General features: G+C 31.1%; 1 protein-coding gene across 1 annotated transcript; it reads left to right on the top strand.

Annotated features, from left to right (window-relative positions):
* Window positions 1-13549: 13549 nt before the first annotated feature.
* LOC132713969 (uncharacterized) lies at window positions 13550-15377 on the top strand. Its single transcript, XM_060696708.1, has one exon. It carries the CDS (start codon window positions 13676-13678, stop codon window positions 14837-14839), a length of 1164 nt encoding a protein of 387 aa, XP_060552691.1. The 5' UTR covers window positions 13550-13675; the 3' UTR covers window positions 14840-15377.
* The last annotated feature ends 5480 nt before the right edge of the window (window positions 15378-20857 follow it).

Below are 20857 nucleotides of genomic sequence, written 5' to 3'. Positions count from 1 at the left end.
CCTCATGTACAGACTCAATCAAACCGAGTCTGCAATTCTTATGTTATTTTGTTGTGATTGATTATTTTAAAGTTATTTCCCCTGCTAAGATGATTTGATGAATAGGCTACGTCATTTTGTTTTAGCTTTAAAATGTGTGTTATTGGAGTTATGCAACATTATTTAGTTGTGTGTAATTATCAAAATAAATGCGCTGAATGAGTCCAGTAAGTACATTCTATATAGGTTCATCATATAAAGGAAAGTTATAACAACAACCTGATCCTTAACGCCAGTGACGTGTCCCTCAATCCATGGATGATGACAATGACGTCATATCATAGATGTTTTAGGTGACGTCGTATATTTATTACATTTCTTGCCAGTGGTAACATTTTGTATCTATTCAGAGTGTTAAAAATTCTGTATTGTTCTAAAAAGTAGCCATGCTGCTTCTTGGTTGATGTTATTTCAAGCAAAACATCGATATTTGGTTCTTTTTAGAATGAATATGCTATATAAATTACACCGAGAAGCTTTGTGCAAGCACGCTGTGAAAATATGACGCATTTAGATGTGATCTATTGAAATGTTCTCTTATCTATTGATTGCTTTATAAAAAAATAACGATTTTTGCAACTGTTATCACCGAAACGCAGGAATAATATGCAATTAAAAACAAAATGAATTACTTCAGACGCTTTACAACTTCAAGAAGGTTGCCCGAATAATAACTGAGTTAAGATGTAACCGTTTACATGAATAATTATGTAAGCATTTTATTACCAGAAATATGTCACGGAGAACATAACCGCAAAAATTAGTCTTAACTTAAATCTATTCAAAGATATACTATGCTCAAGTTTGATATTAGAAAATATTGGTATTTACAACGCAGTCTCTTTTTATAAATGTAAAATAAACATGTTTTGACTTCACATACAGAAGATATGTTATGTTTAAAACTCTACACATTATGACGATCGCAATATAAAAATACAGTGTCATTAAAAAACAAGCATTTTTTTTTTAAGAAAAACACCAACTTTACTTGACCAGTAATAGGGAACGCAGCTTTCCATACATAATTTATTCTTTCTTTTTTATTCAAATTAGAAATATTCAGTAAGAATTTCATAGATTTAAATAAATTTCCGTGATTAGAATATTCTATTCAAGGATGAGCATAGTATATCCAAACTAACAGTAGCATAAAATATGTTATTTTTTCTGAATATATTTCTTCATCACTATGAGTATATCCGTTGCCAACAGAGCTAAAGGAGCAAACGACAGTTCCTGTGTTTGGCAAATTAGTATTGTTTTGGAACTTAAACAATATACAAAAAAAAAAGTGTTTGAGAAGTAAAAATGATAGCATTTCTGAGGCATAACGAGCATTTATTTGCAATTATAAATAATCTACGTAAGGAATTCAAATTTCTTGTTTTTAAGCTTCTTTAACTTTGTGGAGTTCATTTTATGGTGTATTTAACAATTATGATAAATATGATTGAATAATACATAATTAATTGTAGTGTACATTACGAAAATTCGTGATTTAGAAATACTGCCTGAAATGATATAAAAGATCCTGTATGATTTAAATTACCATATCATGACCAAAATATATGTATGGAGTCCTATTGTCGCCTCCATATTATGGTATTTTATATAGTTCATGTCATCTTCCCAAATGTATCGTGTGAAGATTTAATCTGGTATTAATTAAAATAAACATCAGAGAAATTGAAAATTTTAATGCACATTGTCTGTTATTTGTACGGGCTAGGGACGGCACGTGCCTGTCATTAAGACCTTCCTATCATTTCTGTAGCAAAAAAAAATACATTAAAAATAATTGAAAATAGTTGCAAATGTTGTTATTAATAATTCATATTTCAATATGGTACCAGCTAAAGGCAATTAAATTTATCAAAAGAATATTCACAACACTTCTTTTACGTCACATGTTTTACGACATCAATTTAAAACAGTGTAAATATTAATACACATATTTATTTCAGTAAAAATAACCCGTTTTTGATGACTTGGAATGTCAATATAAATAATTCAAGTTTAAATGTATTTTATTTTCGTACCAGATAATTAATTAGATATCAAAGCATATCTTGGTACGCATTATTTTGCCAATTACGTCGGAAGGCTAAAAGCGTCCATTGGAAACGTTATAAAAATTAAAAATTAATATTATACTTTACAATAAATATACATTTATTTTAATTGAAATGTTTTACCGTAAAAATTGAAACCTTTTTGAGGGTAGGAAGCTAAATGATATACTTTATCATCAAGAAAAAAAGTTTGTTTTGTTTTGTTGGAGTTCAAAGCCGACTGACACTGTCATTCCTGGAATCACGGGTTTTCCTTTGTGCATTATTTAAACACTTGTGGACTAGCTGAGTTAAGCCATCAACTTTCAATCAGCTTGCTAAAGAGCTCCTGCGCATGAAAAAAAAACAACATCAAAACTCCCTGGCGGGCAATAACTGAAAAATAATGCAGGGTAGGTTATCATTCTTGTTAGCATTAAGATCTATCCACCTATGAAGTTTCAAGTTGATACCTCAAATACTTTTGAGATAAGCTCCGGACAAAATAGTATGAAAAATAACAAAGGGCAATAACTCAAAAAATAAATAAAGAAGAGTTATAATTCTTGCGCACAGCATTCCTCCTTAACAAGATCTATCCACCTATGACGTTTCATGTTGACCTTTCAAACACTTTTTGAGTTATGCTCCACTCAGGGGAAAAATTAAGTATGAAAAATAACAAGGGGCAATAACTTTAAAAAATATGAAAGGTAGAGTTATCATTCCTGAGCACTACACACCTCCTGAGTGAGATCTATCCACCTATGAAGTTTCATGTTGATTTTTCTAAGGCTTCTTGAGTTATGCTCTGGACAAAAATTATTTTTGAAAAATAACAAAGGGCAATAACTCAAAAATTATGCAGGATAGAGTTATCATTCTTGTGCACTTGACTACTCCTCAAAAAGATCTGTCCACCTAAGAAGTTTCAAGTTGATACCTCAAATACTTTTGCGATATGCTCCGGACAAAAATGTCGGAAGGATGGACGGACAGACGGACGGACGGAAGGACGGACGAAGACTTCTTCTATATCCCCCGCCGCCTTTGGGCGGGGGATAATAAAGGGTTTAGAGCATTAAAAATGCTTCAAAGCTGACAAAAGTAGCGCTGAAAATGCACATGTCCCAGAATTACGTGGACTTTTGCTGTAACTCAAAAACTACTGAAAATATAAACAAACAAAATTAACATGAACAAAATGCAACTTTATTGCATTAGTACAAAAAATTTCAAAGTTGTCCGGCAACTGGATCAGTGTCTGTGGACAGGGTAATGAGACAAGGGGTAGCGGGTGCGGGGCAGTCCATTCCGACGTTACGACGTCATTCCGGTGGCGTCGCTAGTTGTTAATAAATGCGTGGCATCGAATGTCAGTTTTTCTCAACATAGTCGCCGCCTAACTCAATACACCTATGGTGTCGATATATCCACTGGTCGTTCACCGCCCTGTACCACTCCTGGTCGAAATCAGCCACCACTTTCTGCGTTGCGAACGAGAGTTCCTGGAAGGAATCGAACTTCCGTCCCTTAAGTAAGCGATATTGTACATATACTTAATCCGCAAATAATAATAATAATAATAATAATTAAAAAAAGCATACTATTAACTTTTGTTACGATAATAGTGTTAAAGACGACGGTGATAATGTTGACGCCGTATTATTATCATTATTATTATTATTATTGTGGAGTTTATTTTGTACGCAAAGACAATGTGCGTTAACAAGGGAAATACCCTATCATGCGCACTATCATCTATGACGTCCTTGACTTCCTTAATAGACGCCACAGTCAACGTTGACTTTCTTCCACGACCCTTGTCGTCTTCAATGTCCTCCCGGCCGTACAAGATACAAGATACAAGAAACTTTATTTTAAGTCGGTTTACATATTACAAGAAACATTTGCTAATAAGCTATTTACCGACAATAACAAAGGCATAAAACATATTTACTAACATATAAAAGTTCTGAAAATAAAAACATATAAAACTATTAGCAGCTTTAAGCATGAAATAAGAGTATCAAGGTTAAGAAGAACTTTACAATAAGATGGTAAATTAAGGCATAGATTGATGACATGCACAGTACATATTGTATTAAAGGTAATAACAGTTTCTAAAAGTAATAAATGACTGTAATCTAGAAATTTAAGTATGATACATATAGCAATGTGAAATAAATAAAAATAATAATAAAATATAAAAAATTAATAAAATAGTAATAGTTATAAGTTAACATCTACAATTTATAAATACGTAATTGAAGGTTTCCTAAAAATATATAAATAAATAAATAAATAGATAAATTAAACTTACTTATAAAAGCGCATAAAATTTATGATAGAACCAGTTAATAAGTATTTTACTTTTATTTTCTAATGTGTTTTTCAATATGTCTATTTTAGAGTTGGAGAAGGCTAGAGTATTGTCATCTGCATAATTGTAGAGGATGGATTTATCTATAAAGTAAAAAGTATCATTCATGAAGATGTTGAAGATTATAGGTCCAAGAATAGAGCCTTGTGGCACCCCCTTAATTGTTTCAAGCCAAGTGCTATGATACTCTCCTATTTTAACTGTTTGTTTCCTGTTTGAAAGATAGTTTAAGACTAGAGAACATGCATTTTCAGACAACCCATATGCCTCTAGCTTTTGGACTGTAAGATCATGCGGTAGACAGTCAAAAGCCTTGGACAGGTCCATTAGGATTGCTGCCACATGCTCATTTCTGTCTAACGCCATCTTCCAGTCCTCAACTAGACGCAAAAGAGTTGTCTGACATCCGTAGCCTGGTCTGAAAGCGGCTAGATAATTATGAAATATATTTTCAAAATGGTTGCTTAATTGTTCATTTATAATTTTCTCAAATACTTTTGACATTGATGGTAATATACTAACAGGCCTATAATTTTTCATAATAAAAGGATCATCTTTCTTAAAAACTGGAGTGACTTGAGCCATTTTTAAACTGTTTGGAAATAAATTTGTGTTGATCATATTATTTACTATCTTGGATATAGGTTTACAAATTATATTTGCTGAGCATTTCAGTATTTTGGTTGTTATATTGTCATATCCTGTTGCTTTCTTTGGGTTTACTGATTTAAGATGTTTTTCAATTGTCTCTGATGTTACAGTAGAAAAATTGAACATTTGTACATTGTTATTGTTTTGTTTAATTAATTTAATACTAGGATGTTCATTTTGAGTAATAGTCTGATTATCTATCCCAATATTTTTGGCTATATTTAAATGAAAGTCATTTAACATATCACACACTTTAGTTTGATCGGCTATCAGTGACTCATTTTCCTTAAGAATAAATATTTACATAAAAGTCATTTAACATATCACACACTTTAGTTTGATCGGCTATCAGTGACTCATTTTCCTTAAGAATAATGTTACTTCAATTTTTCAAAATGGATTTTTGACTTAAAAAAGGGTTTGATTGTGGGCCAGAAATCTTTAGACTTTGGGCCCCCGCTACATCTTTCCATGAAATAGGTGGTAATAGATTCACGTTTTATTTTTGTTTTGAAGTTTCTGAGTTTTCTATACTTTTCCCAATTATTTTTTGTTTTATATTTCAGATATGTGTTATGTGCCTGTCTTGTTTGGTAGATTATTTTTCTGTATTTAGAGTTCATATAAAGTGGTGAAGACTTTTTAGGATATTTTTGTTTTATAGGTGCATGTTCGTCTCTTCATTAAAAGTTTTAAAAAGTCTCGAAAACGCTTATGCCACTTGAAAACGAGTGATCTAAAATTTTTCTGCGTCTGTGTTGGCGTCTTCCCAAGATTAACACAAAACTTGATGATAGTCCGATGTTCCGCGTAATCCGTGGACGTCATTTTTTGTTAAATATCCATGAGCAACGGTTGTCAGTTGTCCGCTGGTAAACAATAACGGAAACAGCTATGACGTCAAAATTTCAAACGAACGTCCATATGACGTCACTGCATATGCTTACGACGTCGCGCCATAAATGATATTTATTAATTATATTTTAAAAGTCATAACTTATTAATAAGTATTTTCACTTCATTTTTAATATTTATAGTTACGTAGTTATTTCCACTTGTGTGCTAGACAGACATTGCTCCTTTGGAACTGTGGGTGTCCGTCAGTGCCATTATTAATACCCAAAGGGGCACTAGTAAAACTAGAAAAACATGATAGATTTAAGCAACGGGAACTTAATTTTCAATTAAACATGAACGTGATATCGAAATATAGTTTAACGACATGGAGCTTTTAAAACATCAATAACTTTTAATTTAGGAAATGCAGGTCATTTTTGGTTAGGTTTCACGTCGTACCAAAACTGTCATGGTCATATATTGACTTTCCAGTTTTATAAGTAAGAATGTGCTCAGTATCCCTACCTTAAGTATATGGGTTCCGTATCCCTTTTAAAAGCACTGTGTTCCGTAGCATTTCAACTTGATGAATTAATGTTTAAGTGCATTAATGTAAAACAGTAGCAAGAGTAAATCATAAAAAGATATATTTATCTATAAAACAGTGAGAAAAACAGGTCCAAGTGTTCTCGAATAAATAAATAAAATACATAAATTTGAAGAAGAAAAAACACTTGAATTATAAGTTATAGCAAATTTGTATGATTCTTTTTTCAGATCTCATTCAAAATGACAGAAAATTTGTGTGTACCGTATCCTTTAAGTAACATTGTGTTCCGTACCATTTTAGCATAACTTTATGCAAATATGCGAAACATCACTGCATTCACTAGATACACTGGATTTGGTAAATCTATAAGAAATTAGCATTCATTTTTTTTCTACAAAACAGTCAAGAAAAAGCAGACGACTAACTAGAAGTCGCTTGTTGTGATATGTCCCTTCGAACCGGCTATGAAAGAAAACTGAACTCGAATGCTCTCAAAAACCATTCAGGGTTTTTCAGAATTTTGATTTACCGTGGCAATCTGATATAATTACGAGTACTCTGTGCCTTATCTGATCAAAATCGATTGAGTACCGTAAAGTTGCTAGTAAAAAATCTGCATGTACCGTTCCCGAAAAGTCGCGTGGAATGGCCAAATTGAAAATATGTTTTGACTTCACACACAGTAGATATGTAATATTTAAAACTATTCACACTATGATGATCGCTATATAAAAATACAGTGTCATTAAAAAACAAGCAGTTTTTTTTTTAAAGAAAAACACCAACTTTACTTGACCAGTAATAGGGAACGCAGCTTTCCATACATAATTTATTCTTTCTTTTTTATTCAAATTAGAAATATTCAGTAAGAATTTCAGAGATTTCAATAAATTTCCGTGATTAGAATATTCTATTCAAGGATGAACATAGTATATCCGAACTAACAGTAGCATAAAATATGTTTTTTTTTCTGAATATATTTCTTCATCACTATGAGTATATCCGTTGCCAACAGAGCTAAAGGAGCAAACGACAGTTCCTGTGTTTGGCAAATTAGTATTGTTTTGAAACTTAAACAATATACCAAAAAGAAGTGTTTGAGAAGTAAAAATGATAGCATTTCTGAGGCATAACGAGCATTTATTTGCAATTATAAATAATCTACGTAAGAAATTATTCAAATTTCATGTTTTTCAGCTTCTTTAACTTTGTGGAGTTCATTTTATGGTGTATTTAACGATTATGATAAATATGATTGAATAATACATAATTAATTGTAGTGTACATTACGAAAATTCGTGATTTAGAAATACTGCCTGAAATGATATAAAAGATCCTGTATGATTTAAATTACCATATCATGACCAAAATATATGTATGGAGTCTTTGTGTTGCCTCCATATTATTTTATTTTATATAGTTCATTGTATCGTGTGAAGATTTCATCTGGTATTAATTAAAATAAGCATCAGAGAAATAGAAAATTTCAATGCACTTTGTTTGTTATTTGTACGGGCTAGAAACGGCACGTGCCTGCCATTAAGACCTTCCTATCATTTCTGTAGCAAAAAAAAAAAAACATTAAAAATAATTGAAAATAGTTGCAAATGTTGTTATTAATAATTCATATTTCAATATGGTACCAGCTAAAGGCAATTAAATTTATCAAAAGAATATTCACAACACTTCTTTTACGTCACATGTTTTACGACATCAATTTAAAACAGTGTAAATATTAATACACATATCCATTTTAGTAAAAGATAACCCGTTTTTGATGTTTTAGAATGTCAATATAAATAATTCAAGTTTAAATGTATTTCATTTTCGTACCAGATAATTAATTAGATATCAAAGCATATCATGGTACGCATTATTTTGCCAATTACGTCGGAAGGGTAATAACGTCCATTATAAACGTTATTAAAATTAAAAATTAATATTATACTTTACAATGAATATACATTTATTTTAATTGAAATGTTTTTATGTAAAAGTTAAAACCATTTTGAGTGTAGGAAGCTGAATGATATATTTTATCATCATCAAGAAATAAAAAAATGTTTTGTTTTGTTAGAGTTCAAAGCCATCATTCTGCCACCTGTCAAATAGCGTCATTCCTGGAATCTCAGGTACTCTTTTGTGCTTTATTTCAAGCACTTGTGGGCTGGCTGAGTTAAGTCATCAACTTTCAATAATCTTGCTAAATAGCTTACTTGCATGAAAAAAATATCAAATTTCCCTGGCGGGATTCAAACCTACAACGATACAGGACACGTGATTTGAAGTAGGCCATGGAAAACTCATCTAGAAAAATATTGTGACAAAATGTGTGTGAAAACAAAATCGAAGACTACTTTCATTATTTTCACTAAACTGAAAGCGAGCACAGTGTACAACACGGAAGTTTCACGTGTTCTTTAAAGTATTAACTCATAACGTAACATTGTTATTGTAACTGTGCAGGCATGCTTTATGTAATAGTTATAGTATATGAAACTCGTTACTTACATTTTTTGTAATAGAAATCAGAAAAGAAATAAACAAACGCACACGCACACGCACGCACACGCACACGCACGCGCACACGCACACGCACACACACACACACACGCACGCACACGCGCACACACACACACACACAAACACACACACACACACATAGAAAGGGGAAAAACAACAACAAAAAACGTGCATTTCTCTCTCTTGTGCCCTTTCACTTTTTCACCTTCTCACTCCCAGATAATGTAAACCAATACCAGCTAATGATGTCGTAAGCTACTTTACAGCTATATATAATATTTAAAACACTGTCCAAAAATTGAGACGGACTGTAAACTGAAAAAAAAATATTCGGATTCAAGATTTCAGAGCTTTTTCAGTGGAAATAATTCATTCAGCGGATGTACTTTATGATTTCAGCAGTTGCATAATTATCAATATTATATATCAATACAGTTTTCAAAAGCTCATTGAAAGTGTACTGAGTATAATGGGATAGTTTAACACAGAAAAAGTTCCAAACTATGCGATAACAAATAAATGTTGTCGAATCTTTCTTTTACATCTTTCGACAGATATTCCATTTCACATATTTTTTCTTATGCCACGTATCCATTGTTATACATGTATACTAAAAGTGATATACGTAACAATAAAAATCTTAAAAGGTGTTGCTTACTCAACAACGTACGGACATGATGTGAAAAGTACTTAACCTACGGAAATTAACCGTAACGAAATATATTAACGGAAACATACTAAAATACAAAAAAAAATGACTAGATGCATATTAAGCTTTAAAAATCTTTATTTACCTTTTAATTCTTTTGAGAGGCCAAACATATGTTGAATAATGTTTTAATTAAGGGTTTAGTTTGAACAATATTTTATTTATTATTCACACATTTACATAATAAAGTGCATAAAAAAAAATTTACGGATTGAGTAAACTCTTCTAAATTTAATGTTTGTTTTTATATGAAAACTTTTAGGCATTTAACCATAAAGTATGTAGAACGTATACACATGAAATTTTGTAAAAGAATTTTAAATGTTAGACAAAATAAACTTCTTCTTTACGCTGATGATATTGTCTTTACGGCACAAAATAGTGACGACTTGCAAACTATGTTAAATACTTTACACTCTTGGTGTAAAAAGTGGAGGGTACTTATCAACTCGTCGAAATCTAAATGTATTCATTTTCGTAAAGGTAGACGTACAAGGTCAGATTTTAGTTTCCATATAGGCAATAACACCTTGGAAACTGTTAGTGAATATAAATACCTAGGTGTAATCTTTAGTGAAAATACAGACTATATCGCACACAGTCAAACACTGAGTAAGGCGGCAGGCAGGGCTTTAGGGAGAGTTATTAACAAAATACATTCGAAAGGTATTGGTTTTAAATCATTCGAAAAATTGTTCTACAATTGTGTGGTGCCAGTGCTAGATTATTGTTCAAGTGTATGGGGATACAAAGAATATCAAACATTAGACAGTGTGCAAAATAGAGCTGTAAGATACTTTTTAGGATTACACAGATTCGCACCCGTAGCGGCCATTACAGGGGATATCGGGTGGTTACCAAGCAAATTCAGAAGGTGGATAAATATGCTACGCTATTGGAATAAATTAATGAACATGGACGACCAAAGACTACCTAAAAAAGTTTTCACTGCAGACTATAATATATGCCAAAGTAATTGGTCTAACGATATTAAACAAATAATGGTATCGCTGGGTCTTAGTACCTATTTTACAGAAAAGAGACCAGTTGATTTAAACTAGCAAATGAAAAAATATTAAGTCTGTTTAACGAACAATGGTATACCTCTGTACAAAATAGCCCAAAACTACGAACATATAAATTATTTAAAACAAATTTTAAAACCGAACAATACATAGTATTAAATTTAGAGAAGAATGAGCGCTCGATGTTAGCACAGTTTCGGTGTGGGATTTTACCCTTAAGAGTAGAAACAGGACGTTTTATTGGTGAAAATGTAAACCAGAGAATATGTACATTCTGTGACCAAGAACAAATAGAAAATGAAACTCATTTTCTCGTAGAATGCACAAAATATGATAATATAAGACAGCAAGTGTTCGAAGATTTATTGTCAGATCCATCCTATATTAATAAAAATAAAGAAGATAGACTGACCTTTTTAGTAAATGAAAATGCTAGAAAAACAGCAAAATATATTGTGAAAGCTTTTATGTTTAGACGAAGCCTTATATACTCATAGCGATTTGCACAGAACATATATATGTGTATCACTTATATTTAATTCCATCAATTACTCATATATCTACAGTTAAACTTCGTTCGCTCGAACTCGGATCGCTCGAATACCTCCCTTCGCTCGAACTCATCGCCCAGTCCCGGCAAAATTCCTATATAATATATATTGTTCTACCTCGGATCGCTCGAACACCCATCGCTCGAACTCTCGAACCTGATCTCTGGTCCCTTCGGAAGAAATATAGTGTAAATCACACCTTTTTGGTTGAACACAAAAAGACTAACAAAAGTTGCGGGTCGACATGTTCTAAATAATTGACAGCCGGCAACACATGTTTTTAACACCTCATGATGGTGACAAGGGCAATTAAGGTTAATTGATACAAATTAAAAGGTGTTGAAACCGATTTGTTTGTTATGATAAAATTGTATATTTGCCGTCTGTATTAATAATAAAAAGAAAATAACCCCTGAAATGCGCAAAAGTCAATAAATAAATGACCTTTACCTGGACGGCTTTAATTACAACCATGGTTCATGTAATATGAATTGTAACAGTGTAATCTATTTATAGAATGATACTTGTACGTGTGTTTATTTTAGTAAATGACTACAAAAATATGCTGCTGTAAAATGTTCTTTTGTTAATATTTCATTAATGCATTGTTTAAAATAAAATTCATCCCATAATAAACATATAAATATATTTTGAACATTGTTCACAGTTTGGATAATGATCGCCCAATCGAACCCAACCAATTACAATATGCATGACAGTGACCGTTAAACCTGTTTTCAATAGGATAATAATTCTTACTAGGATGTATTCAACAAATGAATGTACTAGCAAACAATTATATTGACGTATTTATCATTTGACCGATGTAAGTTTGAAAACCTTGAGGCCTTTGTTCTATGTAATAATAGTTCAACCTCGGTTGGCTCGAACTACCGATCTCTCGAACAAATTTGTACAGGCCCTCCGAATTCGAGCGAACGAAGTTCGACTGTAGTTGCTTAATTTACTTGATAATTATGAAAGTGAAAATATACTATTCTATGTACATCGTCCATATATTTGAAATTGAACTTGTACTATTATGTTTAATATTTGAGAACTATACATAGATACTGTATTAAATGTCAACAGTGACTAATAGGCCCATGAGGCCGGGCGTTTTAAATACCTTTATTAAAATATTTGTATATGATTATATTGTAAATAACACATGTCACTTTAATAAACAATTTACTTACTTACTTATATGTAACGCAAGCGTATACGGAGATTTAGGTAGATATCCGCTTTTCATTAATAGATATGTTAGAATTATAAAATTTTGGTGTAAATTATTAGTTACAGATATTATCTTGCAGAAGGTTTATGAACAAAGTTTATACGATTGTCATAAAGGTTGTAATAATTGGGTTACTGATGTTAAGAATATGCTTGATATGTATGGGTTTTCCGATTATTTTGTTAATATTAATAAAGTTGATTGTTAAATTTTTCCAAGATTGTTTAAACAAAGACTGTTGGATAATTATAGACAAGAATGGAATACAGCGATTGAAAACAGTTTAGTATTGGATCTTTATAAAAGTTGTAAAACAACACTATTATATGAAAATTATTTAGATATTTTACCAAAACACTATAGATTTTTTATTACAAGAATGAGAATGTCATCTCATTCACTGAGAATTCAAACTGGAAGGTATGGTCAAAATAGATTGCCACGTAATGAAAGATATTGTCTTTGCTGTAACAATGTTGAAATAGAGGACGAATACCATTTCATATTGATATGCCCATGTTTCTTAGAAATTACAAAAAAGTTTATTAAAAAATACTACTATAAAAGGCCTTCCATGATAAAGTTTATTGAACTACTATGTAGCAATCGAAAGAATATATTATATAATCTGGCAAAATATATAAAAGAGTCTTTAAATTACAGAAATACTATTGTTAATTCTGTCAGATAAATTTGATTTATGAATATATATATATGTCTTTATTAAAGAATATATAAATTCCATTCAACATTTTTATGTATAGAATTTTTCTGAAGATATGTCTGCTATGTAAACATATATATTTAATTATGTTTAAAACAGTTTATCCTCAACACTATAATATTAATTTTTGTTAATTTGAAATAACATTCTAAAATAATAACTAAAGTAACGTGACATTGTCTTTAAAGTTTGTTTTAATGCATTGGAAATTAGTATTGAAAATGTATTGTAATGTATAATAATGTATATATTATTATGGTCACGTGATGTAGTGGCAAGACATGAAATTTGAACTCTCCATATTTCGGAGTAAAAACTGGAAATTTCGCAAAAAGTGGATTAATTTTTTCATTAATTTGTTGGTGAAAAGATACTAATACTTTATCTACATGCCTGCTAAGAATAATTTGTCACAAAAAGACTCAACAAAGAAAAATAAACGTGGTAAACGAAAGGTTATCTCGCCACTTTACACGGATACGAACACGGACAATACACGGGATATTGATCAACACGCACAAAGTGGACAAACAGGTTATTGTGTCGGACAGTCATGTGTATCTGATGTGAGTATTCAAAACAAACGTTTGCATACTTCTTCTCCTGAACATTTCATATTTGATATCAACAAAATGCAAAATGAAAATTTTACTGGACAAAATGTGGCTACAAATGTTGCGACATTTACCAATCCACAATACGGAAGTCAATTTTCGCCATCTCCAACTTATAGTTACACTCAGTTACAGCCGATGCAGCAGCAGTTTTCCCCAACACCGCCGACATGGGCCACTGAACTCATTGAGAACATAAAAGTAATAAATACGGACATAAAAATGATCAAAAAATCCGTAGAAAAGATCGATGGAATTGAAAAAACAGTAAATAGAATTTGCCTGAAAGTAGATGAACTCGAAAACAAATATAGAACTATGGACATTCGTGTAAATGAAACAGAATCAGCAGCCGCATTTCTCAGTAACGAGTTTGAAGAAACAAAGAAAAAATTAGCCAATTCAAAATCTGACATTAAAAAATTCGGAGACATGTGCATATCATTTGAGAAACAAGTTAGCTCTCTAGAAACGGACAATATGCAACTGAACAACAAAGTCAATGACTTGGAAGCCCGTAGTTTAAGGGACAATCTGTTGTTTCATGGATTTAACGAATCACCAGACGAAAACTGCGAAGCACTCATACAAAATTTCATTAAACATGACCTAGGCATCGACCAAAAGGAAATAAATATTGAAAGAGCCCATCGAATCGGTACCAACAAAGGTAAAGGAATACGACCTGTTGTCGTTAAATTTTTGGAATGGAAAGATAGAGAATTGGTACGTAAAACTGCAAATGACAAGTTCGCGGAATTAAAAATGAAAAAGAAAGGCGTCGGCGTTCAACAAACTAGAGCTGTGCTGGCCAAAAGAAAAGAACTCTATTCCATTATGGATCGTGAAAAGAAAAATGGCAGATTCGTCAAATGGGCTGGAGCAAAACTTTTAGTCAGTGATCATGCCGAGGGACCATTCCACGAGATTACAAGCTAGGAAGAGCAAGAGGAACTACGAATTCTTGTGTGGAATTTAAACGGGTTATCAAGAAAATTAAATGATGAGGAATTTTTAGACTATATAAGCAGCTACGATATCTTGTTATTTTGTGAGACTTGGATTAGTGAAAAATACATGTTTAATTTAGAAATAAACGGTTATCAAAGTTTTCATTTATATGGAAATAAATCAAGTGGCACCAAGAAAGGACGCTATAGCGGAGGAATATCTGTTTATTTTAAAGATGAATTTAGTTCAAATATTTCTATTGTAGAGACTCACAAGTATGGTATTATTTGGCTAAAAATTAACAAAGATTTACTCGACCTTGAAGAAAATGTATACATATGTAATGCTTATATTCCACCACCTGGTTCTAAATTTTTGTATGATAAAGATTTTGATTTTTTTGACGAAATAGAAAAGGGAATAGAAAAATATAATAATTTAGGTAAAACCTTCATTACTGGAGATCTTAATTCTAGGACTGGGAACTTATCTGATATTTTAGAATATGATAAATATCTTGACGATGAAGATAATATTTTTTTAATGATCAATGTATTATTTATGACCGCACCAATAGCGATCACCATATTGATTCTTATGGGCGGAGATTAACCTTACTATGTAAATCAACTAATCATGTCATAGCCAATGGCCGAATGCACAGCGACCGTGGATTAGGCAATTTTACCTTTAGCTCCTCACGTGGTTTAAGCGTAACAGATTATTTTATTGTTGATAAAAATGCATTTAACATTGTTTTGAATTTTATTATCAAAGAATGGACAGTCTTTTCTGATCATGCAGGTTTATATTTTTCTCTAAAATTGAAAAATCATAGATTTTATAACATAAATGAAGGAAACAGTTCAAAGTGTGATAATGCAACAAAAATAGTGTGGGATGAAAGTAAAGTTGATTTATTTCGTTCATCTATTTTAAATGATATTTGTAAAACGTATTCAGGAAATTATTGTGATTTATCTATTGACAATCAAGTTACAAGTTTAACAGAATTATTGCACACAAATGCATTATCGACGTTTGGCAAACATTCTCGTCACAATGGAAAACACACACAAAATCATGCACGTCCAAAATGGTTTAATGAAAATTGCTATATAATGCAAAAAAGATTTTAAAAAAGCAAGAAATGCATTTTTAAAGAATAATACTTTAGAAAATAGAATGAACTTCAATAAATTCCGTAATAAATATAATAAGGTCAAGCAAAAAACAAAATATCGCTTTAAATTACAAGAAGGGCAAAAATTAGAAAGCATAGCCTTAAAGGAACCCAGAAAATTCTGGAAATCTATAAAACAGTCCAATAAAAAGTCAAATTCTAATAATGCTGAAATAAGTATTGAAGAATTACATGACCATTTCAACAATCTTTTAGGTGAAAATACAACACAAAACATAATAGATGAAGATCTATATACAGAAAATGTCGAAGATGAAGAGTTAAATTTACCAATTACTGAATCGGAGATAAAAAAGGCTGTATTTAAACAAAATAGTTTTAAATCACCCGGTCCGGATAATATTTCAGCAGAAATTATTAAAACGTCATACGATATTATTTCACAATACCTGGTTGTTCTTTTCAATAAAATATTTGACACAGCAGAATATCCTGAATCATGGGGGTTAGGTTATATTGTGCCTATATTTAAAGGTGGGGATCAGAAGGAAGCGAAGAATTATCGAGGTATTACACTAAATAACATCTTGTCAAAAATCTACTCGCAAATACTCCTAAATAGATTAACCGCATGGAGTGAAAAGTATGAAAAATTATCAAATTGTCAATTTGGTTTTCAAAAGGGAAAAAGTACGGTAGACTGTATATTTATTTTACATTCTATCATATCAAAAGTATTAAATAGCGGTAAAAAACTTTATACAATATTTATTGATTACGAAAAATGTTTCGATAAGATTAACCGATCTATACTATGGCAAAAATTGATAAATCAAAACATAAGTACAAAAATGATTAATGCTATAAAATCTATGTATTCTGTTGTTCGCTCTGCATTGAAACATAATGGAAAAATCCATTCCAGTTTCATCAACTCACATCAAGGGGTCAAACAGGGAGACCCGAGTTCTTCTCTTATGTTCATGATGTTCGTGAATGACATAATGGAACATATAAATACGGACATTGACGGTATATTTTCATTTAACGAACTTAAATTTTTCTTAATATTATATGCTGATGACCAAGTATTATTTACTACCACACCTGAATCTTTACAGTATTTATTAAACGATGTAGAAAATTATTGCAATACATTTTGTTTAAAAATAAACACAAGTAAAACGAAAGTCATGATTTTTGAAAAAGGGAGACCGACAAATCACGATTTCTATCTTTATGGCGAAAAACTAGAGGTGGTTTCATCCTTTAAATACTTGGGTGTTTATTTTTTTAAAAACGGTAATTGGTATAGAACGCAAAAATGTATTGCAGAGCATGCGTCAAAAGCTTTATATCGTTTATTTTCTGTGTTTAATCAATTCGAATTTAAGGTTTCTGAAAAATGTAAATTATTTGATACAATGATTTCATCTATATTAAACTACTGCTCGGAAATATGGGGTGGAAACGAAGGTAAAGATATTGAGCTGATTCACACTAAATTCTGTCGAAAAATACTTGTCGTAAATAATTCTACAAACTTAATCGGACTATATGGTGAACTCGGTAGATTTCCAATGAAAATAGTAAGAAAGGTTAATATGATTACAGTAGGTATTGGTGTAGAATACAAAACTTGAATGGCAATTCTGCTGTTAAACACATGTATAACATGATAGTTAGTGATTTAGATAGAAATATTACATATAACGGTTCTAATTGGGCATTTCAAATAAAAACAATGTTAGATAATTTAGGGATGTCAGATATATGGCGAAATCAAGGAAATCAGGAATATATATATTAAATGCTATTAAACAAAGAATTTTTGATCAATACACCCAGTTTTGGTACAGTGAAATTAATAACTCACAGAGACTTCTAACTTATAGTAGATTTAAACATTCATTTGAACTTGAATCATATCTTGATAATTATTCGATAGACAAAAAATTCAAAATAGCACTAACTAGGTTTCGTCTGTCATCACATAACCTAGAAATTGAACGAGGAAGGTATAATAATGTAATAAGAAGTGAAAGAATATGTCAATTTTGTAATCTAAATGTGGTTGAAAACGAATATCACTTCCTATTAACTTGTCCATTATACTCAAATATTAGAAAGAAATATCTGCGACGTAATTATTATACATGGCCATCTTTAAATAAATTTGATCATTTGATGATGACAAAAAATAAAAAAGAAATAGCAAATCTCTCGAAATACTTATACTTTGCAAATAAACTTCGAAAAGAACTTGAATAACTAATTATCAGCTTTCATCTAGTTTTTATTGAAAAAATAAAATTATTTCATATATTTTATTTTTCCTTTTTTACATTTTGTACTTAATAATTTATTCCAATTCTGACTAAACAAAACAGTTTCTCTCTTAAATTACTGTTCTTGTTTATTTGTGACTTTTCTCTTGTCTTATGGTAGTGTTTATATTTCATGTGTAACTACTACAGATGTTAATATGTAGGCTAGAAGTGATGTTAGATATCGCTTTATGCTGAATAAATGTTGTTGTTGTTGTTGTTGTTGTTGTATTGCAATGTATTATCACACTATGTATGATTATGATTATGTACTATGTACAAGTCGAAATAAAATAATGTTCTGTTCTGTTCTGTTCTGTTCTGTTCTATGTTTCATTTTGCCGCGTGTCAGATGTTATGTTGAAAAAGATTTAACCAACCGAAAATTGTTAATCCGTAGCAAAAGGAATTCAGTTGTTTGAAATCAGTAAAATAATTGTGCACCTTCTGTGGAAAGCATGAAACTTGACATGGTGGTAGGTAACAGTATTTCAATTCATTTCAGCCTGTGATCCACTTTTTAAAAATCCAAGATGGCCGCCAAAATGTACAATGGACATGGGACATGTCAAAATGGAGTTATTTATGAAATCAAAATGGTATAAATTGGCATTGTAGGTTACAAAATAGAAATTTCTTGCAAAAATGCTTAAGTAGCATCGGTAGACAATTTAATATGGCTTCAAAATTCAAGATGGTCGCCATTAAATGATGATTTTTGGACAAAATTCCATGATAAAGATAATTCATATGATTAACAATATAAAACTGGCATTCTTGCATAAACTCGGTCAAAAAGGTCACTGTTAAAAGGTAAATAACTTTATCATGGATTTTGACAGAATTATGGCCCTTTTAAGTATAGAGAATTCTTCATTATCTAGGTTCTTCTTTAGCACTGAGCACTGAGAACAGTCGGGTACTTTTGATATCCTACCGAAAGTTCTTGTTAATGTGTGTGATTCTGACACCATGCAAAAAGGCTAATTGCAATAACGGCCCAAGTTACCTTTTTATCAAAACATAACACATAAGCAAGGTAAAATCAATACGAAACCGGATTCTATAAGCGGAAAACAACATATCGTAGAATCACCAAATTAGTCATATACTTTTAAATAAGAATGAATCTAATACACGATTTTTGTGCATCAACATTTACAGAAGTTAAATCCTGAGTCTGTAAGAGATGGGCTTTAAATGCGTCCTCGTGCTTATGTAGATGTTAATGCACAAAAGGTATAGAAGATCACACAATTTCTTAGCTTATCTTAACCTAATGTTCAGTATGAATTATACAAGTATTTGTTATGCGAAGTAAGGGTACTTTGAAATCCTGTCTCTCATTTTTTTTTTAATTAATTTATTTTGTAGCATCCTTGTGATCGTCTTACCACAGCTGCAAGCTCTTTATGCATACGTTATTTAGGCAGCATATTTTGTGTCAAAGATAACGGAATAAGGCTCGGTATGTCATTATTTTGGCAAGGTCTTGTGAATAAATTAGAAAATCTGAAAAAATATTGAACAAAAAGAATATCTTGCCTTTAACATAAGTCAATCGTGACTTATTGTGAGATCAAATTTAGACTTTACAGCTCTTTATATTTGATAATTAGATTTTGATATGAAATTCCGACTGTAAGATTGAACTACTGACTTACTAACTTTCCGACTACTGCGAATTTCGGGGCTACGTTCCATTTTCCGATGGTTGTACGGAAGCCTGGGAGTATCATTTATTACTTATTAATAATAAATAATATTTATTAATTACATTTTAAAAGTTATAACTTATTAATTAGTACTTTAACTTCATTTTTAATATTTATAGTTACGTAGTTATTTCCAGTTGTGTGCTAGACAGACATTGCTCCTTTGGAACTGTGGGTGTCCGTCAGTGCCATTATTAATACCCAAAGGGGCACTAGTAAAACTAGAAAAACATGATAGATTTAAGCAACGGGAACTTAATTTTCAATTAAACATGAACGTGATATTGAAATATAGTTTAACGACATGGAGCTTTTAAAACATCAATAACTTTTAATTTAGGAATTGCAGGTCATTTTTGGTTAGGTTTCACGTCGTACCAAAACTGTCATGGTCATATAGTGACTTTCCAGTTTTATAAGTAAGAATGTGCTCAGTATCCCTACCTTAAGTATATGGGTTCCGTATCCCTTTTAAAAGCACTGTGTTCCGTAGCATTTCAACTTGATGAATTAATGTTTAAGTGCATTAATGTAAAACAGTAGCAAGAGTAAATCATAAAAAGATATATTTATCTATAAAACAGTGAGAAAAACAGGTCCAAGTGTTCTCGAATAAATAAATAAAATACATAAATTTGAAGAAGAAAAAAACACTTGAATTATAAGTTATAGCAAATTTGTATGATTCTTTTTTCAGATCTCATTCAAAATGACAGAAAATTTGTGTGTACCGTATCCTTTAAGTAACATTGTGTTCCGTACCATTTTAGCATAACTTTATGCAAATATGCTAAACATCACTGCATTCACTAGATACACT

This window comes from Ruditapes philippinarum, unplaced genomic scaffold, assembly GCF_026571515.1.
Source record: "Ruditapes philippinarum isolate M1 unplaced genomic scaffold, ASM2657151v2 ctg334_1_1_1_1, whole genome shotgun sequence".
NCBI classification, from domain to species: Eukaryota; Metazoa; Mollusca; class Bivalvia; order Venerida; family Veneridae; genus Ruditapes; species Ruditapes philippinarum.
This window is presented reverse-complemented; position numbering and strand designations above follow the sequence as displayed.